Source organism: Sminthopsis crassicaudata, chromosome 2, assembly GCF_048593235.1.
Source record: "Sminthopsis crassicaudata isolate SCR6 chromosome 2, ASM4859323v1, whole genome shotgun sequence".
NCBI lineage: Eukaryota > Metazoa > Chordata > Mammalia > Dasyuromorphia > Dasyuridae > Sminthopsis > Sminthopsis crassicaudata.
Genome location: NC_133618.1, coordinates 246,035,349 through 246,061,294, shown reverse-complemented (window position 1 = coordinate 246,061,294; position 25,946 = coordinate 246,035,349). Strand labels below are relative to the sequence as shown.

The window sequence follows — 25,946 nt, the reverse complement described above, 5'->3', positions numbered from 1 at the left end:
ACTCACTTCCAGTTGATCAATAATGGACAGAAACAACTACACCCAGAGAAGGAACACTGGGAAGTGAATGTAAATACCACGGTATGTTGATATAAAAATTACAAATTAACATTATTTGTGTTGTATTATAGGTTTATTTTTTTAAATATTGACATTTCTGGACTAGCCATAAAGAATAGTTTACTATAATAAGATAAGAGAATAAGACTTAGCTTTAAGATATTTCCCTGTTCTTGCTTGTAATTTGGGCATGAGAGGAAATAGTGATAAAATTTCCAAAATTAATTGTAATTTATAAATTATAAATTTATTACTACTATTCCTCCTACTACTAGCTAACATTTATATAATGCTTTTTTGCCAAGCACTTCATAAATATTTTATTTTGTCCTCCTAACTCTGGGAGGTAGGTGTTATTATTCCAATTTTTTTAGATGAGAAAACTGAGGTAAACAGAGACTAAATGACTTGCCAAAGGTCACATAGTTGAGAGGTAGAATTTGAATCAGGTTTTCCTGACTCTATGTCCAGCATCTCATACATTATACCAGGTAGCTTCCTTGAAATTAATGAAATTCAGATGTTGATTATTATGCCCAAACCTTAGTATATTTGGAACTTTCTAAATTTATTATAACAATATATATTATTTATTGGTTTGATATAAAGATCTGCCTTAAATATGTGGGAAAAAATTGTCACAATATTGTAAGATTTCATATCACTATGGGCAACACTGTGGGCAGTGAGGTGATACAATGGATAGAATAACATACTTAGAATTAGGAAAAATCAACAACAAATCGATGTGTTGGATTTAAAGTCCATAGGATATCAGCTTTAGAAAAGATCTTCAAGGTCAACTGATCCAACTCATATATGGACAATTTTGGAAGATTCCAGACAACAGATCATCTTGCCCCTCCCTGAAAATTCCCAGTGACAGGGAGCTCACTACCTCCTAAGGCAGCCCATTCTTTTCACCAATTCTAAGTTTTATAAAGTATTTTAAATAAAATTAGGGTTTTCTTTTTCAAAACTTCCATCTGTTAGTCCTAATTATTTCCTCTGGGGGCATGCAATAAAGCCACTTCATTTTCCTCAAATTGGGATCTATGGTATAATAAAGATTACCTAACAAATGAGGCAACTTTAGAAATTGAAGCCCCTTAACTTATGATGAAAAATGTTATCCACAACCAGAGAAAGAGTAGATAGTGTCTAAATGCAGACTCTTTTAAAATTTATTTTTCTTTATTTTTCTTGTTCATGTTTTCTTTCACAACATGACTACTATGGAAATATTTTGCATATTATATATGTATAATTTGTATCAAGTTGCTTACCTTTTAAACCGAGGGTGGGCTTGGGAGAAGGGAAAGAAGAGAATTTGGAACTCAAAGCTCTAAAGATTAATGTTAAAAACTTTCTTTATGTGTAACTGTGAGAAATAAAATACTATATTGTTAAAAATAAAATGACAATATCATAGAATAAAAAGAAAAAAAAAAGAAATTAAAGTCCTTTAAACAAGGACCAATGCATATGTATAATACCTTAAATGTTATGATGGAATTCCAGAATATGGGACAAATTTTTTTGTTTTGTTTTAAATAAGCAATACTTAAATATAATGTTACTCTATAATCTTGAGGCTAAGAGAAAAGAACAATCTGGTGTCACATTATGGTAAGAGATTGTATAAACTACTATATCTAAAAAGGACATGATTTGACCAAATTGAAAAGTTCATGGAGCACAGTAAGTATTCAGTAAATAATTGCTGAATGGGTGTGATCTATAGTGGGATAAAGTGCTTTATTTATAAGAGAAGAAACATTTTATAAATTTGTACTGTGCACAGAGAAATATTGTAAGTGTTAGGGGAAAATAGAAAGTTTAGATAAAACACCATTCCTGGGGCTTACAGTTTGGGAGAGGGATTATACAATTAAGAAAAAATATTTCATGAACAATATATTAGTGGACCACAAAATAAAGTTTTGGTGAGGTCCAAGGACCTTACTGTGTGTGCCCTTTTATATATATTTAGAATTTTCACATTACTTTTCCATATGATTTTTTGTATTTTAAGAATTCACAACAATCCTTCAAGGCTCAAATTAAAACCACAAGCACAAAATAGTTTCATTCCAGGACAGACTCCTTTTTTCCCTATCAAGAATATAAACAAGAAGAGCTTCACTTAATGGAAGAGCAGTTCATTTGGGAAACAATCATAGCACCCAGTACCTATCCCATTCTTTGTCACTGCATATAGGGACAAGAGACTGAATCCTCTAGCACTTTATGACATCTTAAGTTAAGGTTCTTTTATTTTCAGATTTTAAAAAATGATTAATTTCAAAAATTCACTAAAAATAAACTTTCATAACTGGAATCATCCTGTCTATGGCTCTTTTATACATGGCAAATTTATCCACTCTGATGCAAACTGAAAACCTAGTCTTCAACTTCTAATCCCGATATTTGTTGCAGGATTGCATGTCAATTCAGTGCAGTCCAAATACCAACCTAGCATGGCATTACCTTCCACTCTCAGATACTATATAAAACATGTGACCCTCATCAGGTTTACACATTTGTTTGGCAATAGCACTCACAAAGAGACCTCACCAGACTTAGATAGATGAGCTGTTTATAAATCTAAAAAAGAACACCAGCTCTTCTTTGGAGAGAGCTGTTCTTAAATCTTTTTTTTTTCTTTGTAGTTACATAGATTGCATCGGAGTTATGAAGCTTTCAAGATGACTGAAGGAATCATTCAAAACAAAGCAAATCCAAGCCCACTCTTCCTCTTCCCCACCCCCATCCTTACACTGATAATGAAGAAATTTTAATTATCAATTCACCATTTTGACATTTTTATTTAGACAATTATTCTTTAAAAGGAAGAATAAAGTTCCCACCAGAAACAGAACTTATAAAATATTCTCTCTCCTTAAGACAGGAAAAAGATACTGTGATTAGATATTAAAACACTTTAAAAAAAAAACACATTTCACAAGATTTTACTTCTCTGTAGAAAGCAAAAATTGCCTTCTTATGGAGAAAAGGATTTAATGATTACTCTGCTTCCTCCATCTCCATAGTGACACCATGCAAACAGCCTGTGCCCTTCTGTTTTATTAGACCTCTCTTCCTCTCTGAAAAGTCATAAATCAAACACGTATACATAAGCCTATATTACAATAGTAAGTGCCTGAACAAGCAAAGATGCTGCAAGCAGCCACTGAAGTGAACTATTTAATTAGGTAAGTGCTCTAGTTATGATTAATTTTCTTTATCTTTCCAGCTTACTCATCAGACTTGACCTGTCTTGAGGGTTTGCTCTGATTTAAGGGTAGTTGGGGTACACCTTTGGACATTGTTTCAAGTCAAAGTGCCAATTATGAAATCCCATTAGAAATGCAGTGACAGAAACGATGCAAACGGTATTGATTAAAAACCGAGGGAGGAGGGGAGAGGAGAAGGAATTGAATAAAGACCAACAGGAGAGACTACAGGGAGTGATAAGACAGGGCACACTCAAAAACAGGTGTAAAGGCTACAGGTATTCACTCTTCCCTGAACTAGAGTTAGGTTTCATGCTAAAGTAGCCTCCTCTTCCATCAGGAAACAATTACAAAGAAGAAAGAAATGAAGGCAATTCTGTGAGGAAGGAAGGGAGCACAATTTGGCTTCACAATTAGAGTCTATTCAGACTGCTTTGTCTTTTCTAATGAGAGGCTACTTTATTACAAATCTACTTGCATGTGAATCCCTGCATTAAGTGAGGACCGCAGAGAACACAGAAGACTATGATTCTAACTCTTGTTGTTTTCCGATTTTTCTGAAAGGCACATGACTGATATATGCTGAAAGCGTACTCTCCCTTTCTCTCCTTTTCTCTGTCTCTCCCCGCTTTCTCTGTTCCCTTCTTCTCCCGCCCCCATAGGTTTGCCCATCTTCACCAATGAAAGCTAGATCAGGTTACCTGGGCTCTCTCCGGCTTCGGTGGTAGAGGTGTCAGTGAGGATGTTGGGGTCACTCTGAGACCTGCCTCTCGGCAGAAAGCAACCAGTCCCTTCTTCTGATGCAGCCATGGGGAGATCTCAAAGGCAGGCTAAATGGACACACATGAAACCACAGAAACCCAGCTGGCCAAGGTCACAATAGGGAGATATTTTTAAGGAGAAAAAAGAAAGAAAAGGAAAAATGGGAGAAGGAATAGTGAAAGATAGGATTTGGATTCAATGCAGTCGGACAATAGCTTCAGCCAGCTCCAACCAGAAACATCTTCTCAGCAGTCTCCAGGAAACCACCATCGAACAGCAAAGGGTTGGTTTCTTATTCATTCATTTTAATTTCCCTTTGCCTTTTTATTTAAAAAAAAAAAAAAGTTGAACCAGGAAAAAAAAAAAAAACTTTTTCTTTTTAATTTTTATTTCAATTTTGGAGTTGCAGAAGGGGTTTCATTGAGCCAGCTTATCTTTAAATGCTCCCTCCCCCCACCCCACCCCCCCACCCCCCATGGAAAAAAAAAATCTTTGCTCTGGCAATTGCTTTAATCTGAAGCTGTGCTTGGAGCATCTGTTGGAAAACATTAGGATTCTCCCATCATGCCTAGCGGAGAGATGCCTGACGTCACGTGCAGGGGGAGTGAGAATGGGGGTGTTTGTGGGGAGGGGGGTTGGTAAGATTCAAATACCTGCGCTGCATACTTTTAGGGGTCTGGGAAAGGGCAAGTGGCAATGAAGTATATATAGCTTTAAGAAAATGAAATGTGAGGCACGACCCTTAATTTTCAACTTCTGATCTTTCTCTTCCTCAGCATTCTTTCTAGGGACCGTAAGGGGAGTGGGGGAAGGGGAGGGAGGAGACCCTGCTTCTACGTATGATCAAAGCTGGGCTGAGGTTCGTGGGCAGCTGCAATCGGCAGCAGTTTCTCACCACCCCATCACAGAATTCACTGGTACCTAGGGACAGAAAGGATATGGATGGTCTCAGGGCTTCTGCATCAGGACATGGAGGTGGGGGTGGGGGGGACGCGACTGGGAATCCCAGAGCGAAAATCTCACCAAACTCTCTTCTCTATCATCATTCTGCCTTTCTATTCTTCCTTTCTTTCTACCTCCTCCCTCCACATTCACAGCAACCTGCCTGCCTCCTCCAATCTTCTCTTTTTTTCAGGCTCCACACCCACGTTTCTTTTGCAGTGCTGTTCGGGACTTGACAAATGGACCTTGTGCTTAAGGGAAAGCAAATATGGGCTAGTAAACTGACTATTGAGCCTGCCATGAGGTAAAGGGGTGAAAGGACTGACTCCAAGACTACCATTCTTCAAGTAGCTTGGGTTACTGCCGGAACTAAGCACAGGATTTGATCCAGGTAGTACACATGTGAGCTAACCTCTTTCCTCTTCCAGTAAGCGGGGCTGCAGAAATAAAACCTTGAGGCTATTATGCAGGATGTTCACTTTAACCTGGAGTAGCTAGGCTATACTCTGAAAACAATTCTCAAAAGCTAATGAATGGAAACAAACTCCTGGAAAAAACTAATATACTGAATAATTAGACTATGCTAGACACACCCATTGATTCTAACAAAGAATCCAGGATCAAGAGCTAGAAGAGATACTAGAGATAGTTGTGAACTAGATGACCTTTTCTAATGTCCCTTTTCTCTTCTAAATTTATGATGCTAAAATAACAAAACCAGTTTTAATTTAATTTTAAAAATCCTTAAAGATAATTTCTAATTCAAGCCCCTCATTGTAAATTACTGATGAGGAAACTAAAGCCTGATATCCCACCTACTCATTGTATACATAAGAGAGGAGCTCAGAGATTGCATTGGAAGAGAAGACTAAAATGATATTTTGATCTACCAAATTTAAAAAAAAAAAAAAAAAAAAAAAAAAAGACCTGAAAAATAAGCCCAACAGGATCTTATATTTACAACACGTTTTAGTCTACTGTGTGACTGAAAGATATGGTCTGCCTGCAAAAGCCCTTCTTTTGCTTCCTCATACTTTTATCAAGGATGAGCCAGTGTGTGTGTGTGTGTGTGTGTGTGTGTGTGTGTGTGTGTGTGTGTAGATTATTCTCAAGATTTTCTAGAGATGGGAATTAGGAATATAAATCAGTAGTAGTTTATATTTTCTTGATTCCTTTTTTGAGAGTAATAAGATCCATTTTCCTGACAAGCGAAGGAGGTCAAGAAGCCTCCCTTCTTGAATATATTTTGAAAATTAATTCTTCTAAACCTTCAAAGCTGTGTCAACTCCAATATGGAACACTTCTTGGTATAGGTGGTTAAATCTAACAGTTCTTCCAATTTTTTAAAGTGAAATGTATTTGCTATAAATTGAGGTGAGGAGCAGTCCCATATATGTGGCCTCTTTCTCCAAGTCATTTCCACCCACTTACATTTGGCAACAACATAAACAGGCAACATAGGCAGTCTAACCTAAGTCAGAATAGATAGATGCTTTTCCAATAGAAATTAGTCTTCTGGAAAGAGGAAGAGAGCAGACAGGATTTCATTTAGTAAACTATCATGTTTTCAATAATCCCAAGCCTGTTATCTGATTGACAACTCACCTTTATAATACCATTATTCTCCTGATAATTCTATAAGACTACAAATCATAGAACAGCACAATCCATTAAAAATCAAAACTGCAGATGACCCAATGGACAATGGAGAGAGATATGAGATTAGCATATGTGAGTTGTATAGCATTTCTTAAACAATGACTTTTAGACTAGAAATGCTATAAATAATATCTATCAGGAAATAACAGGAAAAGAAGGTGGGTTGATTATATACCAAGAGGGAGAGATAATATTTGGAAACATGTACTGGTTACCAAGAAATATTTAAAGACATATAGAGCTTGAATGAAGGATTTATGAAATGTCATGTACAATCAATGGAGCATTATTAAGTACTTGCTAATGTGCCAGGGACTGTGCTAAATGCTAAAGATACAAAAACAATAGCAAAATACCCCCTATACTTAAGGAGCTCATTATATTCCAATGGGGAAAACAATGTGTACATAGGGAAAGGGATGAAAAACTAGAAATATGTGACTTTAATATAAGAAAATATGACGAGGAAATTCCCTCTATCAATACTTCTTGCCAACTTCTCTGCAATTTATTGTTTTAATAAGCATGGGTCAGTTCAGCTTGGGATTCTATAGAACAGTATGTGTCAGGGGCAAGACTTGAACATTGTCTTCCTGGCCTCAAGGCCAGCTCTTTAATCATTAAATTTGCCATTTCTCATCCACAGTGCACATGAAAATATGTAATATACACATATAGAAATATGAATACATACACAGTTCACATATTACAAATATTAATATACCCATTGCACAGATGAAGCCACTGAAGTTTCCAAAATGAAAAGAATTTGACCAAAGTATCAAGTATCTGAAGAACCAACCTGACTTTACTCTGCTAATTCCTAAAAGAGTACTGTGTTATTTCCACCACTCCATGACGTTGCTCACAAGTTAGAGGCAGCTAGTTGGTATAATGGATAGAAAGCTGGGACTGAAGTCAGGAAGACTTGAGTTTAAACCATACCCCAATGCTTATTGGCTGTGTTACCTGAGCAAGTTACCTAAACTCTGCCTGTCTCAGTTTCCTTAACTATAAATTGGTAATAATAATAATAATAATAGCACTTCCTTTGCAGATTTGTTGTAGAGATTAAAGGAAATAATATTTGTAAAAGTACTAAACATACTATCTAGTTTTAGTAGGTATTTAATTAATGCTTTGTGCCTTCCTTTCAAGTTTATGAAGTACTTTCTTCATAACACTGTCCAAAGTAACAATATGTTTGTATTCATTGTAAAGATGGGAAAATTGAAGCTCTGCAGCAAAGTGAATCATAGAACTATGAAATGTCTGGGACAATCATTTCTTAGACCCTTAATCTCTATTATTTCCACTACCCTGTGAGGCTGCTCACATTTTCCCCTCATCTACTATATATTTTCTTTTTTTCCTCCCATTTAATATTATTTTATTTTTTCCAATTATATGTAAAAGTAGTTTTCAACACTTTTTAAGACAGCAAAGAATCTGATATAGGTTATACAGGTACAATCATATTAAACCTATTCCACATTAGTCATGTTTGTAAAAGAAGAATCAGAACAAAAAAGAAAAACCACAAGAAGGAAAAAACAAAAACAAAACAAAAAAATGAAAATAGATTCTTCAATCTGCATCCAGACTCTATTGTTCTTTCTCTGGATGTAGATCACATTTTTCATCTCAAATCTTGTAACTGTCTTAGATCACTGTACTGCTGAGATGAGCTAAGCCCATCACAATTGATCATCACACAATCTTGCTGTTACTGTGCACAGTGTTCTCCTGGTTCTGCTCATTTCACTCAGAATCAGTTCATGTAAATCTTTCCAGGTTTTTCTGAAATCTGCTTGCTCATTATTTCTTGTAGAAGAATAATATTTCTTTACATTCATATATCACAGTTTGTTCAATTATTCCCCAATTGATGGCCATCCCCTCAATTTCCAATTCTTTGGCACCACAAAAAGAGTTGTAATAAAATTTGTACATGTAGGACCTTTACCCTTTTTATGATTTCTTTGGGATATAGCTCTAGTAGTGGTACTGCTAAATCAAAGGATATTCTCAGTTTTATAGCCTTTTGTACATAGTTCCAAATTGTCCTCCAGAATGGTTGATTCAGTTCACAACTCTACCAACAGTGTAAGTGTTCCAATTCTCCAACATCATCTCTAACATTTAAAATTTTCCTTTTGCGTTATTTTAGATGACCTGAGAGTTGTGAAGTGGTATCTAGTTGTTTTAATTTGCATTTCTCTAATCCATAATGGGAGCATTTTTTCACATGAGTATGTACAGCTTTAATTTCTTCACCTTATGGTTTGTATTCTTGTTAATTTGACTCAGGTGTCTATATATTTTAGAAGTGAAAATTTTTATCAGAAAGCCTAATTTTAAATTTTATTTTCCAACTTTGTTTCCCTTTTAATCTCACTGTAATGGTTTTGTTTGTGCAAAATCTTTTTAATTTAATATAATCCAAATTATCCATTTTGCAGTTTATAATTCTCTTTACCTCTTGATTAATTATGAATTATTCCCTTCTCCATAGATCTGACAGTAAATTATTTCTTGCTCTCAATCTATTCATGATATCACCCTTTATGTCTAGCTCATGTATACATTTTAACAGCATCTTGGTATAGATTATGAGATGTTGATCTATGTCTAATTTCTGCCATGCTATTTTACAGTTTCCCCAGCAGTTTTTTGTCAAATATGGGTTCTCCCAGAACCTGGAGTGTTTGGGTTTATCAAACAGTAAATTATAATAGTTATTTACTACTGTGTATTGTGTAACTAACCTATTCCATTAATTCACTGAGTCTATTTCTTAACTAGTACTAAATAGTTTTGATGATTGCTGCTTTATAATATAGTTTTAGATCTGGTACAGCTAGGTTACCTTCCTTTGCACTTTTTCCATTAATTCCCTTGGTATTCTCAACCTTTTGTTCTTTTCAGATGAATTTTATTATTTTTTCTAGTTCTATAAAATAATTTTTTTGTTCTACACTATATTTTCAAAGATAATAATGAGCTGTAATCATCTCTACTTAACTATCCTACTATTCACACACTTCTTGTATTTCCTCTTCCCCAGATTTCTGCCAGCAACTTCCATCATAGGGTAGGCAAAAAGATTGATTTCTTTAAATAGGAAAAGAGGATAGTGAAAATAAAATTCAAAATAAGATTTTGCAAACTCTGTAAAAACTTCTTAACCTAAACTAAAAAAAAATCCCATTTTTTCTCATTTAGTATTATACTTTCAGGCCAAACTATTAATAATGATTATTATAATTCACATTGAAATTAGTATTTTAAGTTATGTCTTCAGAACAACCCTATGAATTAATCAGTACCATGGAAAGGCTTAAATCACCACATTCTTAAGTGATGGGACTAGAACTAGAACTAGAGTCTACCACAAGCTGAATTTAGAGCCAAATTATAGGTTTAGTTTGCCTTCCAGGTTCTAAATTGATAGGTTCTAATTATATGTAGATAAAAGTGACATTCCCTGCCCTTGAGAAGTTTACCATCTAGCCATGGGAGACAAAAAGAATAGTAAAAAATACACACACACACACACACACACACACACACACACACACACGCACACACACACACATACACACAAAGACAATTTGAGAAGAAAACACTAAATAGGGGGAAACAAAAAAAGAATTTATTTAGAAAGTGAAACTTGATCTGAGGCTTGGATGAAACAAGGGCATTCTAAGAAGCAAAGTTGGTAAAGCATAAATTCCAGGCATGAAGAGACACCAATGCAACACAGAGAGAGAGAGGAGACAGATCATAGCACATGAAAAAGATAGGTTGTAAATGGCTTTAAATGCCAAAGAACATGAGTTCAAATTCCAGCTCTTCTTGTTACTACCAATTTGACATTGAGTCAATCACTGTCTCTAGACTTATTCAGAGGATCTCTAAAGTCCTTGTCAGCTTGAACTATGATGCCATGACTTCACTTGTTACTTCAACTATAGCATATTATCTTTTGATAATGTATTCCATCTTTTAGCATCATTAAGCCCATGTTTTCAGCTGAAGCATTTTCAGATATCTTGAGTTCTCTGAATTTAGATTATGAATTCCCCTTCACTGATTTGAGCATCATCTCCTTGTAGATTATATCTCTCTGCTATTTTCGAATTCTGCTTCTAACTTTTTTTCATTTTCATCACATTAATTCTCCAGGCTTACTAGTCTCTGAAAATTCCCAATTCGGTAACTTGCTTTTCCTCCTTCAATTACAATATATTTTTAGCCTTTTGGAGGGACAAAAATCAGCTGTTCTATGTTGACTTACAGGACTTCCAAAAATAAAAGATGACTTTATTTTCTACCTAAACTCTACTTTTGAACAGATCAGTCAGTGCTTCAGTATGTACAGATCAGAACTCTTATTTTAAACTATAAAATCTTCATAAAAATTTTCCTACCTATGAAATTAACTATTATGTAAATATTTTCAATGTTCTTTTTCAAAGCTTTATTACCATAAAAGGAGAAAACATTATATTTATATCAATTTCTTTCTAAACATTCTTGCTATAATTTTTCATAATGAATATCTAATTAGTCAAAGAAGACAAAAAAGGAAAAAGGAATCACAATGAACTAGACATAAGAACCTTTATGAAAGGTTCTGAGAAACCATGAATCCAACCATATTCCTCCAGGGTAATAAGGTATCTCTTTCACTAGAATATATAACAAGTTTCAATGGCAATTATTAACTGATACTCTGCCCTTGAGGGCAATGACTTTGTCTTATTTAATCTTCATATTTCCTAATTCATCTAACATATTGCCAGGCACACAGTGGGGCAGTCAGCCTTCCCTTAAGTCATCATTCTAACATTTTGATTCTACTGAAAAGAAACTTCGAAATAATTGAAAGGTAGCTGCATGCATGATATTGGAAATCCAGAATCCTGGGCTCTACTACTTTACTACTGACTGGCTGGGTCTTCTCTATAAAATCTAGTTTCCTCTTCCATAGAATGAAAGAACTGGACTAAATGAAATTCAGATATTTGAAATTTGCATTTTTTAAAAAGTGACTCAAACAGCCTAGTTTTCCTCACCAGCTCCTTTTCCATTATTCATAAGCCAATGCTTGAGTAATAATCACACCCTTCATATTTTTTATTGTTGAGGCAATCGGGGTTAAGTGACTTACTTAGGGTCACACAGCTAAGAAGGATTACCCGTCTAAGGCTGGATTTGAACTCGGGTCCTCCTGATTTCAGGGCCAATGTTCTATCCACTATACCATCTAGATGCCTCCACATTTTCTTACTCTACTTAGAAAATCATTTCAGGTTTCCCTAGGACACATTCTGAATTATAAAATTCAATAAGAAGTTGATGCTTGTCATGTTAATGACAGAAAAATGTGCAAACCAATGAAAAAGATAATGGGTAGCATCCAAGTCTAACCTTGCTCTTCATATCCCCATTAGTTTATAGCAATACTGAAATCTCCTTAGTAAGTGAGCAGCTCTAGGTGCTTAGAAGGGGCTATTTCTCTGCATTTTCCTTTGCTTTCTCATGAATACTATGAAGTGAGGAGGCCAAAATAATATTGGACTTCTTTTGTCAGTAATAGTGTAACAGAATCATCAATAAGCAATTATGTAGCATCTTTCTGTTGTTGTTGTTCAGTCATCCTGAAAAGAGTTGTGTCTGATTCTTTGTGACCCCATTGACCATTGCACACTAGGCCCTTCCGTCAAAGTCTGTTTGTTGTTTCCATTACACTATTTATCCATCTCATTCTCTGTCATCCTCTTTTCCTTTTGCCTTCAATGTTTCCCAACATTAGAATTTTTTTCCTGCTGTTTTTCCCCAATGAATTCCATCTTTTCATTATGTGACCAAAGTATTTAAGCTTCAGCTTCAACATCTGACAGTTCACTAACTACTATATACTTGAAACTATGCTAGTTGATGGACATCCAAAGGCAGAAGTTAAAAACAGTCAGTGTTTCAAAGACAAAGCATTCTTTCATTTTATTCAAAGAAATGAGCATAAGGACATACAAAATATACACAAAATAGGAACACAGAGTTTTAGACGTAGAACTATCAATGACATTGGAGATTATTTATACCAATGCTAGCAAATTCAAATATAAAAAAGGAAACATAGGAAAGTAATAGGAAAATTAGGGGGGGAAACACAAATAAACATCATCTACATTGTATTATAAATTTATTTTGTTAAGTATTTCTTAATTATATTTTGACCTGGTTTAGGATGTACTGGAGAATTTTGCCCTTTAATGTATTTAATCTCTGAGTTAGAACTTCCCCATACTTCACAGTTAAGGAAATAGAGATCCAGAGGGGAAATTATTTATTCCCATTATACATATAAGAAGTTGAAGGGCTAGGATTAGAATAAAAACCCTCAATTGGGAAATGCATAAAGAGAGTATGTAAGCCATTAGAAATGCTGAATATGAGTAATTCAGAGAAATATGAGAATAGATGCTGAGTAAAATAACTAAAATTTTAAAAATAATATATACAATATATGTGTGTGTGTGTGTGTGTGTGTGTACTCATGCAAAACATATTTCTGTATTAGTCATGCTGTGAAAGAAAATACAAACCGAAAAACAAACAGACAAGAAAAATAAAGTAAAAAGAATATACTTCAGTCTATACCACCATATATACCACCATACAATGGTGTACAATGTTCTCTTGGTTCTGTTCATTTCACTGATAAGTTCACGATTCTACTAACGATGCATACGTTTTCTCAATTTTCTCACACCACATTTGTCATGTTCCTTTTCTGTCATATTAGAAAATATCATAGGTATGAGGTGATAGTTATCTATCTAAAGGTATCTAAAGCTATCTTGATTTGCATTTCCTAATCAATAGTGATTTAGAGCAAGTTTTTTACATGACTATAGGTAGTTTTGAAAACTGCCTGTTCATATCCTTTAACCATTTATCAATTGGGGAATGACTTGCATTGTTATAAATTTAATTCAATTCTCCAAATATTTGAGAAAAGAAACCTTTATGGGAGAAACTGTTAAATCCCCCCCCCAGTTTTTTACTTTCCTTCTAATCTGCACTGCATTGATTTTGTTTGTGCAAAAAAACTTTAAATTTAATATTAAAATTCTTCATGTTACATCCTGCAATGCTCTCTCTCTTTTTTAATTATAAATTTTTCCCTTATCTATATATGATAGATTAACTATTCCATGCTCCCCTCATTTGTTTATGGTTTTTATGTGTAAAATATACCCATTTTGACCTTATTGTGGCATACATTGTGAAATGTTGGTCTATACCTAGTTTCTGTCAAACTGCTTTCCAGTTTTCTCTGTCTTTGCCAAATAGTGAATTTTTGTTCCAATAACTTGGATCTTTGGATTATCAAATATGAAATTACTACAGTCATTTGCTACTATGTATTTTATACCTAATTTATTTCACTGATCTATCACTCGATTTCTTAGCCAGTACAAAATTGTTTTGATGACTAACACTTTGAAATACAGTTTGAGATCTGGTATTACTGATCCATGTTTCTTCACATAATTTTCATTTCTTCCCTTGATATTCTTCACCTTTTGTTCTTCCAGAGGATTCATTATTATGTTTTCTAGCTCTATAAAATATTTTTTGTCATTTGATTGGTATGGTACTGAAAAAGTAAATTAATTTAAGTAGTTTTCACTTTTGGCATATATTGGTTCAACCTACCTATGAATGATTAATATTTTTTCAATTATTTAGATGAGACTTTATTTCTATGAAAAGTGTTTTGTAATTGCATTCATATATTTCCTGGGTTTGTCTTGGCAAGTAGACTTCTAAGACCTCAATTCTTTATAAATGAAGGAAACTCTGGATGTGGAAAGTTGCATACCCTATCAGGTTGGTTGAGGTCTTGATTGCTTTTACTGAGCTGCTCTTTTTCTCTTCTTTTTCACTTTTTGTCATAAAAGATATCTAATTGGATGCTTAGGTGTCAGGGAATATATTGAGAAATGAAAGTAACATAAAAGCAAAAGACATTTTTATAATTTTTAATATAAAGAACCTATGTCTTCTGATTCCAAATCTAGCACCATTCCATTACACCAAAATGCCTCTAAAATTTCTCAGGTGGATAAAGAATAAGCTGGAGGAATAAGAAAAAGATTCTTCTGAAGAAGACAAATTAGCTGATCCTTTAAAGGAGCTAAAGAAATGGATTGTTAGACACTGGAAGGAACCGTAGATATCTTCAAGCCTAATCCCTTAATATTACAAATGAGAAAACTAAGATTCAAAAGGAGAATTCATCCAGGAATATATTATTGATAAATAGCATAGGTAAGACTCTAAGTTAATAATTTTTTTGGTAGTAGCTCTTTTTGTAATAGCAAAGAATAGCAAATATGCCTATCAATTGGGGAATGGCTGAATAAGTTGTAATATATGAAGGCAATGGAATATTATTGTTCTATAAAAAATAATGAACATTTTAGATTTTAGAAAGGCCTGAAAAGGTTTACATGAACTGACCCTGTATAAAACAAGCAGGACCAGAAATACATTATACACAATAACATCAAGAATGTGTGGTGATCAACTATGAAAGACTTGGTTCTTCTCAATATTTCAGTGATCCAAAGCAATCCCAATAAACTTATTTTTTTTAATTTTTTTTCTTTTCTTTCTTTTTTATGTAGAGACAATTGGGGTTAAGTGACTTGCCTAAGCTCACATAGCTAGGAAGAGTTAAATGTCTGAGGCCAGATTTGAACTCAGGTTCTCTTCACTTCTGGGCTAGTACTCTATCCACTATACCATCTAGCTAATCCTCCCAATAAACTAGAGACAGAAAATGTCATCTATATCCAAAAAAAGAAATAAAGAGCATGAAAGAGACTGAATGTAAATCAACACATGCTATGTTCATTTCTTTTTTTGTTTTATTTTATTTCTCCCATGATTTTCCCCTCTTGCTCTGATTTTTCTCTCCCAACAGGATTCATAAAGCAATGTATGTTAAAAAATATTTTTAAAAGATAATAACTGTTTTATTTTTAAGAATCGTTGAATCTATCTTAGAGTGGGAGTTCTCAATATAGTGTCTCTGAATTTGTATGTGTGAGAGAGAGACAAACACAATACACAAAATGATAACTGCCTTTTAATATAGCTAGCCTTCTTTGTAATCCTATCCATTTTACTTTATGCACTTAAAAATATCTTAAGAAAGGGTTTACAGTCTCCACCAAAATGTCAAAGAGGTCTAGGACCAAAGAGACTAAGAATCCTTGGCTTAGAGCCATAAAACTTCAGAAATTAGTGATATTAGCAGTTATCTAACCCAATGCCTTTATTTACTGATGAAAAAAACCTGGGACCTAGAAATGAAGAAATAATTTCCACAGAAAGTCAATGACAAAGGCATATACTAATTAGTATAGAGTCCTGTTAATGGACAGGTCAATCCTCCCAGAGCCTCCATAGCTGTGGATCATAATATCTGAAGGAGTTGCAGAGCAGCCTTTGCTGACACAGGTGTTGTGGACTAAGAATGAGATACATTGGAGGCAGAGAGAAGATGAGAGAGGTCAGGGAACACAACTGCCTCTCAGTCTCCTTGTATCATCCTCTCACAAGAGGAGATCCATTCTGCAGGTCTGGGCTGAATCTCCAACAGCCACTGTCAGGTGGTTCCCATATATTCCAACAGTACTCCTGAAAAATTTTTGTCTGGATAAGAGAAGGCTTATAGAGGAGGCAAAACTGGTTTTTATATATTTGACATGATGTCATTTTTTGTGGAAAAACACAGTATCAAACTTGATCTGTTTGGCCACACAGGTCAGAACTGTACAAAAGTTGCAACCGACGGGCATTTGAGGCATGCATTTTGATGAGATGAAAGGAAAAAAACTAATAATCAGTGGCCATCCAGGAATGGAAGATGGCCTCAGGAGCTTGTAACTTCTCCATCCTTAAAGAAATTTTTGAGCAGAAATTAGATGAGTCCTGTGAAATGATGGAGTTCAAATAAGTCTATGGAGACAAGATATTATAAGAAAAAGCATCATTTAGATAGCAAACCAGATAGCCTCTGACAACCCTCCAAACCTGAGATTTTAAAATTCCTAACTCCCTACTTCAATGTACATATTATGTTGCCTCTTGGCATAGCACTAATGGTCAGAAAAGAAATTCTTCCAAAGGTCCACAAAGAATTAACTTACAGGATCTTTCTCTTTGAAACACTACAAGGAAGAATATATGCAGTTGAGATAACATTAGATGGGTGTAGCTAAGGTTCAAAGATGTATAAGATAATCTTGAAAAAGCCTTTCTAAAAGGCTTAATACTGGTAGAGGAGGGTAGAATAAATAGAAGTATTTAATAGATATGTTTCTAAGTTTCTGTTTTTTCCAACATCTGGAAAAACATCTGAAATATATTATTGCAAAGAACTTACCCAATTAATGAAACTCCATAAAAGACAAATTCAGAAAAAAACACAGATCTACATTTTATGTTGAGTATTTTCAAACTAAATAATGCATAATGTTCATTAAATCAGAGAGATGCACAAGCTCCCTTCTATACACATATATACATACCCCTCTGAATGAAAACAAATCATACAATTCCATTTAGCCCCTTTACCCTAGCTAAAATCTTCCTCCCTTCCAATCTCATCACAATTATTACTTTTTCTATAAGCCTTTTTTGACTACTTTATCTAACCAATGTTGACTTTTCTTCCTTGAATTCTTAGGACACATCATCTGAATAGCACCATTCGGTGCTTGACTTCCTCACCTTTCTGAAAGCCATTTGTAATTAGGAAATCCTGTTAAATCATTTTTGGCCTATCTATATTCATCATAGTACCCATCTCTGAGCTGACATTGTGCCCTAGCATGCAATATAAATATGAACTTAGTGCTTTAAGTTAAAGTTAACTAATAGTAGTACTACTAGTAACTACTTAAGTAGTACTTAACTACTAAAGTACACCCTTCTCTCACATGCAGGTTTATAGCAGTCTCTCAGAACTACATCAGTTCAATATGTCCCCCTTTTTTGTTTCTGTTAATTAAAATTTTTAAAAAACTAGTAGATGTAGGGAATTAAGTGATCTGAAGATTTATTTAGTTTATTAAATGTAAGTTGAAAACCCAAAGTTATGTTTGGAGGAATGGAATTGTACTAATAAATAAATATTATAAAATGATTCTGTTTTGGTGGATTATCTCTTTGAAACAAGGTAAATTTACTACATGATCCTTCTAAAACAGGTTAATACAGTAGAAAGCAATGGGTTTTATTACAGCCTAAATGATTTGGGGCTAAACCTTTTGAGGAAAAGGAAAACTTAGATACAAATATTTTAAGGAGTTTAAGATGACAAACTGTTTCATTAATCATTTGTATCTATTTCAAAGCTATGCTCCATCTAGATACCAAAAAAAAAAAATCTTCCTATTTCAAAGTCTGACCCTCACATCCCCTGCTTCAAAATCTCCTATAGTCCTATTGCCCTGGATAAAATATGCATTCTTCTGCTCAGCATTTAAAGTCCTTCACAATCTAGTTCCCTTTATGTTTCTAGATTTGTTTCATATTACTCTCAAAGTGTACCTTACATTCCAGCCAGTCATATTTCATGGTGTCCAAATTCAATATTTCTCTCCCTATGCCTCTTTTGCCTTTGTAAAATTTGACCCCAGTATCTTCATCAAGGTTTAGCTCAGACGTCTGATACTTCTCATGGGAAGTCTTTCCTACTGTGCTTTTAAAAATTATCTTATACTTATTTGTTTACATATTGGTACCTCCTGTAGTGTAAGATAGCAAGTTTCTTAAGGGAGATGACATTTCATTTTTGTATCTATAACTTCAGCATTTTACATATTGTGGGCACCTGGTTCAATTGCCATTGGTTAAATTAAAGGATGGGTTAGGTACTAAATGATCTAAGTTTTAGCCATAGCTGCTCCCAAGGATCATCAAACTAAGGTATAAAGGGTAGGTTTATAATGTGAACTGATGGAGAGAGTACCTGTACTGATGAAAAAAAAATGAATCTTTCAAAATGCTGAAGTAACATATTGATGAGATTTTTCAACTATGTCAACTAAATTCTTCTTTCAAATAAGTGTATAGGTTTGAACTTAGTTGATTTACCTCTTAGTATAGATTTATTTCAATGCAACATCCTTCAGAGATATAATCAACTAATATTTTACAGTGTAAAGTATTCCAGCACAGCATCTGGTAGGACCTATAAATTAGAGAAAATCTATAACATTAAGTTTATAGGCGATGCTTTAAAAATATATTGAATTCTATAAAAACACAGATGGTATCTCTGAAGCTTTGGAACCAAAATGACTAACAAGCCTATAAATAATTATAGATAATGTTCATGTGTTTATAGAAACTATGATATAATTATAGAAATGTATTTTTAAAAGACTACAATTCCTTAAAACTCCTGTACCACCACAAGATGGGTAAGTCTGTTGGGATCTTATATTTGGGAAACCAGTCACTTAGACAATTAGATTCCTGAACATTCATCATTCTATTCTGGTAAATTAACCATGCTGAGATTGCCTAAAATGCCACAAGAAGTGAATTAAAGGCTACTTCTCTATGAAACATGAGAGTTTCAGTTCAATTATTTCTAGGCATCAGGGAGTTCTCATAACAATTCCAGAATGCTATTCAAAGTTTCTGCTCCTCTGAATGGAATTTCAGGGACTAAATCTAGAATATGTTCCTCAGGTCATAGGAGCATAGGATCATGGACTTAGAGCTAAAAGGAACCATTTATCCAGCCCTCTTATTTTGCAGAGGAGGACACTGAGACCCAGAGAAGTTAACCACCTTGCATAAGATCAAACAAGTAATAAGTATCAGAGATGATATTTGAATATATGCTCTTTAATATCAAAGCTATTAATGTTCCAAACTAAAGTCTGAATAATGCTCCAGGGCACTATGTGAATATGAAAGCCTATTTTTGTTACTTCATGAGCTTATTATAGTCAAAACTAAATACATATGTGTGTATGTATATAAACACATAGGTATATACACATATGCTATATGTGTATATACACACATGTACACATATGTACCAAATATATATAAAGTTAATGCAAGGTGGTATCTGGGAGAAGGGGATGACTAACTTCGGCAATCAAGAAAGGTCTTTTATAAGAAGTAACAGTTGTGCTGAGTTTTGAAAAAAAAAAAAAAAACCTAGGGAATCCTAAAGAGTGAGAATGGACTAATTTCCAAGCATAAGGGACAATCTATCAAACTGGTGTGTGGGTGTGGGTGTGTGTATATGTGTGTGTGGGTGTGTGTGCCCATGTGAGTGCATGGGATGTCAATCCAAGATATATAGATAGCCATCTATTTCTATTTATTTGTACATGTTTCTGCTGATAGAATAAGGTCTTGGGAGTCAGGATTTTGTCATTTCTGTTTTTGAATTCTCCATACCTAGCATAATAATCATTTAATAAATATCTGTAGATTGATTCATCTATTTGGTTTTTTTAATGTGAATGATCAGACCAAACGTTAAGGAATCATGGATCTCTTTTAGAAAATCCTGTAATAGGGGCAGCTAGCTGGTGCAGTAGATAGTACACTAGTCCTAAAGTCAGGAAGACCTGAGTTCAAATGTGACTTTAGACATTTAACATTTCCTAGCTGTGTGACTCTGGACAAGTCACATAACCCAGTTGCTCCACCCCACTCCCAAAATGAAAAGAAAAAGAAAGAGAAAAAAATCCACTAAAAATAATCCTGTAATATTTCTGGGGCATCAACATAATATCATCTGCACAAGAATACAGTGTCTTTGAACAAAGTTTTATTTTTATATTTTAAAGGAATCTTATATGATTTCAACATTAATTTTTTTGCTTTCTCAAATCAAATGCAATTCCAACCAAATTTGTTTTAAATATACTATTGATGCTGAAAAAGGAAATAGATAAAATAAGTGAAACTTTCACTATTTCCTAAAGAAATTTAACTGATACACATCAATCACTAAAACAAAGAGACCGATAGTCTAGAAAGGTCTGTATTTAAATAACACAATATTTTTGTCAAACAGAGAGATATTATACCCAAAAGCAATACTAGTTTAGGACATAAACTTGTTTGTAAAATTTAACATAGGAGAATGGTTGAAAATTATAAACTACGATGCTCTGCCTCATAAAACGGGGAAGCAGTGATGAGGATAAACAGATTTGAAGTAAATTAGCAAAATACCTAACTAATCCAAATTATCCTACAGACATGTTAAAAATAGAAGGAAAACAATGAACAGGTCAAAAAAAAAGTCCAAAAAACAAACTTTTAAAAATATGTAAAATTGTATTTGAGGAATTTTTCTCAATAAATCATATTAACAAGAATAAAAATTATAATGTTAACACTAAAGAAAAAGCTTTTAAGATAATATAATGCCACTTTCTGTTAAAAAAAATAAAACTACCAAAAAGCATATAAATGAATGAATCCTTTAAGATGGCAAATAGTATCTATTTAAAAGCAAGACCCAGTGACATACTTAGTAGGGATAAACTAGAGTCTTTTCTAATGAGACAAAGGTGTCAAGCAAGAATGTCTCATCACTGAATTGATATAGTTCTAGAAATGATAGTAAACAGAGAAATAATGATGAAAAAATGGGGTAATAAACATAGGCAAAGTGGGAACAAAATTAATGTTTTACAGATAATATAATGACAAAGAACCATAGAAAGTCAACTAAAATTAATTGAAACAATTTTAGCAAAGTTGTAGGATACAAAATGAATCTACATTAACATCAGCATTTCTGTATATTATTCACTTCAAAAAATAGCTATGCAAAGTCATAGGAAGAGAAAATCTATTCAAAGTAACTACAGAACATATAAAATACTTGAGCATTTATCTTCCAAGATATATACAAGAACTATATAAATATATGAGGACTATAGGTTCTAGCTGACAGTACTCCATGTTTGATCATTGATTGATCCCTCAATTGTACACTGGGATGTTCCTAATAACCAGTCTCTAGTTTAATCAGCTTCATTTTAAAAATGAATGAAAAAAGGCTCTCTCGATCATAATCAATTTAGTAATTTTCATTAATCCAGGTTTACAAGCTTAGTTGCAAACTTCTAAAAAAAATTTCTCTAATTATCAGTAAACCATTATAAACAGAAATAAAGGCAGAGACCCAGAGCTCCATGTTCTTGATCAAGATATGAATCACACTGTACTACTTCTGCTGCCCCACCACCACCAACACCCATACTTCTTGATGGAGAATGAAGTCTGGGAGCCACATGTTTGCGTGCCTGTGAGTAATAAACTTCATGATATGTGATTGTTTGAAAACTTGTGTTCCTTTTCAGTATTTTATCCATGATCTCCTCCCAGAAAACAACTAGAAAACTATCTTTACATAAATATAAAGTGAATAAATGAAGAAATATTACTTCCTTAGAGGTAGGCAAAGCCTATATAATAAAAATAAATATACTATCTAAATTAATTTACTTATTCAATGCCATATCAATCAAAGAATTTATTTACAGAACTAGAAAAAGTAAGAAGAAAGGGTATCAGATATCAAGCTATACTGAAAATCAGTAATAACAAAAATATTTTGCATTGATTAAGACATATAGAAGTTTATCACTGGAATAGATTAGCTATGTAACATACAAAAACAAAAGAACCGTAGCATAGTAGCATTAACCTAAATATCTCAACTGCTGCAATAAAGATTCACTATTAGACAAAAACTGCTGGCAAACCTAAAAAGCAAGTTTGGTTGAAATTAAGTATAAACCAAATTTTTACACAATTTAACAAGATAGACTCTGATACATGGCTTAAATATTTTAGAAATTTAGAAAAGCAAGGAAGAAAATAACCTTTATGACTATGAAGAATTCATAACCATAATGAGAATCAAAGAAGATAAAATGAACAGTATTTATTACATAAAATTAAAAACTAGATAAATGTACATTAATATTCTTATTTTTCCCCATACCTATCAGATTGGCAAAGATGGCAGGATAAAGTTGAGTAGAAACAACTCCCTCCCCCAACCAATTTGAACAATATACTGTGTATAAAAATAAATCTGAAAGACTTTAGAACTCTGATCCATAAAGATCTAAAAAATCAATAGTGAAGTATGCCACTCATTTTCTGGCAAGAAGAGATTCAATAAGCACAATGAACATATTTTTGAAATGTCCAGTGACAGAATAGAAGTAGATTTACTTGATTATGCATATTTGTTATGCACTTTTTTGGTGGTGGTGGGGGGAAATAAAAGGAATAGAAGATTTAAAGAGACAGTGGAGAAGAAGAGAGACAGAAACTGAAAGAACAGAAAGAAATTTATTTACAGACAAGCTGAAAAGCTTTGAAAGTTACATGTTGAATTTATTATATATTTGAAAAGAAAAGTAAACTTTATATAATAGAAATTCACAATTTAATAGAGTTCACCCCTTATGTTCTACTATATATATGAAATATATATATGAATATGAATATATGTGATTGATATATATATATGAAAATCCTAATTGCATTTAGTGTTGAAAAACAGTGGGGGAGTTATGTTTGTTTTTGTTGAAGCAATTGGGAGTAAATGACTTGCCTAGGTTCACACAGCTAATACAGTATTAAATATCTGAGGCTGGATTTGAATTCAGGTCCTCCTGACTTCAAGGCCAGAACTCTATCCACTGCACCATCCAGCTGCCCCAAAACAGTGTTTTTTAAATGTCATAATTTGAAAAAAAAATTTCTCTATCAGTGAACATGGGGAAAATCAGATTTAGACTCTACCATCCAGTTCCCAATATGCTAAAGTGGAAATAAGACAAAAGAAAACAAAAAAAGGGAAAAGAATTTGGATTAAATCAAATATAACGAAAGAACATTCCTGCTGAAGATAACACAATTCCAGGGATTTTAGGAAAACATTCTCTCTTTTTGAAAATACCTTTTTTTATTTTTCCAAATACATGCAAATGTTGTTTTCAGCATTCACCTTTGCAAAACGTTATATTCTAACGCTAGCCTCGGCAATAAGAGCCGAGAAAGAGATTCAAGGAATTAGAGTAGGAAATGAGGAAATTAAACTATCACTTTTTGCAGATGACATGATGGTATACTTAGAGAACCCCAAAGACTCTGCTAAAAAGCTACTAGAAATAATTCAAAATTTCAGCAAAGTGGCAGGATACAAAATAAATCCACATAAATCCTCGGCATTTTTATATATCACTAACAAAATGCAACAGCAAGAGATACAAAGAGAAATTCCATTCCAAACAAATGTTGAGAGTATAAAGTATTTGGGAATCCATCTACCAAAGAAAAGTCAGGAATTATATGAGAAAAATTACAAAACACTTGCCACAAAAATAAAATCAGATTTAAATAATTGGAAAGACATTCAGTGCTCTTGGATAGGCCGAGCGAATATAATAAAGATGACAATACTCCCCAAACTAATCTATTTATTTAGTGCTATACCAATCAGACTCCCAAGAAACTATTTTAATGACCTAGAAAAAATAACAACAAAATTCATATGGAAGAATAAAAGGTCAAGAATTGCAAGGGAACTAATGAAAAAAAAAACTCAGAAGAAGGTGGTCTAAGTGTACCTGATCTAAAGCTATATTATATAGCAGCAGTCACCAAAACCATTTGGTATTGGCTAAGAAATAGACCGGTAGATCAGTGGAACAGATTAGATACAAAGGACAAAAAAGGGTACATCTATAGCAATCTAATCTTTGACAAACCCAAAGATTCCAACATTAGGGATAAAAATTCATTATTCGGAAAAAACTGTTGGGAAAACTGGAAATTAGTATGGCAGAAATTAGATATGGATCCACACTTAACACCTTATACCAAGATAAGATCAAAATGGGTCCATGATTTAGGCATAAAGAGGGAGATAATAAAAAGATTAGAGGAACAGAGGATAATCTACCTCTCAGACTTGTGGAGGAGGAAGGAATTTATGACCAGAGGAGAACTAGAGATCATTATTGATCACAAAATAGAAGATTTTGATTACATCAAACTAAAAAGTTTCTGTACAAATAATACTAATGCAAACAAGATTAGAAGGGAAGTAACAAATTGGGAAAATATTTTTAAAAACAAAGGTTCTGACAAAGGTCTCATTTCCAAAATATATAGAGAACTGACCCTAATTTATAAGAAACCGAACCATTCTCCAATTGATAAATGGTCAAAGGATATGAACAGACAATTCTCAGAGGAAGAAATTGAAACTATATCCACTCATATGAAAGAGTGTTCCAAATCACTACTGATCAGAGAAATGCAAATTAAGACCACTCTGAGATACCACTACACACCTGTCAGATTGGCTAAGATGACAGGAACAAATAATGACAAATGTTGGAGGGGATGTGGGGAAATTGGGACACTAATACATTGCTGGTGGAGTTGTGAAAGAATCCAGCCATTCTGGAGAGCAATCTGGAATTATGCCCAAAAAGTTATCAAACTGTGCATACCCTTTGACCCAGCAGCGCTACTACTGGGATTATATCCCAAAGAAATACTAAAGAGCGGAAAGAGACATATATGTGCCAAAATGTTTGTGGCAGCTCTTTTTGTTGTAGCTAGAAACTGGAAGATGAATGGATGTCCATCAGTTGGAGAATGGTTGGGTAAATTGTGGTATATGAAGGTTATGGAATATTATTGCTCGGTAAGAAATGACCAGCAGGAGGAATATAGAGAGGCCTGGAGAGACTTAAATCAACTGATGCTGAGTGAAATGAGCAGAACCAGAAGATCACTGTACACTTCAACAACAATACTGTATGGGGATGTATTCTGATGGAAGTGGAAATCTTCAACATAAAGAAGATCCAACTCACTTCCAGTTGATCAATGATGGACAGGGGTAGCTGCACCCAGAGAAGAAACACTGGGAGGGGAATGTAAATTGTTAGCACTAATATCTGTCTGCCCAGGTTGCATGTACCTTCGGATTCTAATGTTTATTGTGCAACAAGAAAATGATATTCACACACATGTATTGTACCTAGACTATATTGTAACACATGTAAAATGTATGGTATTGCCTGTCGTCGGGGGGAGGGAATAGAGGGAGGAGGGGTAATTTGGAAAAATGAATACAAGGGATAATATTATAAAATATATATATATAATAAAAAA

General features: G+C 33.7%; 1 protein-coding gene across 10 annotated transcripts in view; it reads right to left on the bottom strand.

Annotated features, from left to right (window-relative positions):
• The window catches only part of PHACTR3 (phosphatase and actin regulator 3), a 290,706-nt gene that overhangs the window by 252,138 nt on the left and 12,622 nt on the right, over positions 1-25,946 (bottom strand). For 4 of the 10 annotated variants that reach the window (XM_074288716.1, XM_074288717.1, XM_074288721.1 and 1 more), the window contains exon 1: positions 3,998-4,394. The exons of 1 other annotated variant lie outside the window; for it this stretch is intronic. In XM_074288716.1, coding sequence (XP_074144817.1) covers positions 3,998-4,106 — 109 coding nt within the window. In that variant the 5' untranslated portion in view covers positions 4,107-4,394. Of the gene's footprint in view, positions 1-3,997; positions 4,595-25,946 lie in introns of those variants that run through there. 5 more of the 10 variants (XM_074288719.1, XM_074288718.1, XM_074288727.1 and 2 more) reach the window with 4 other exon arrangements.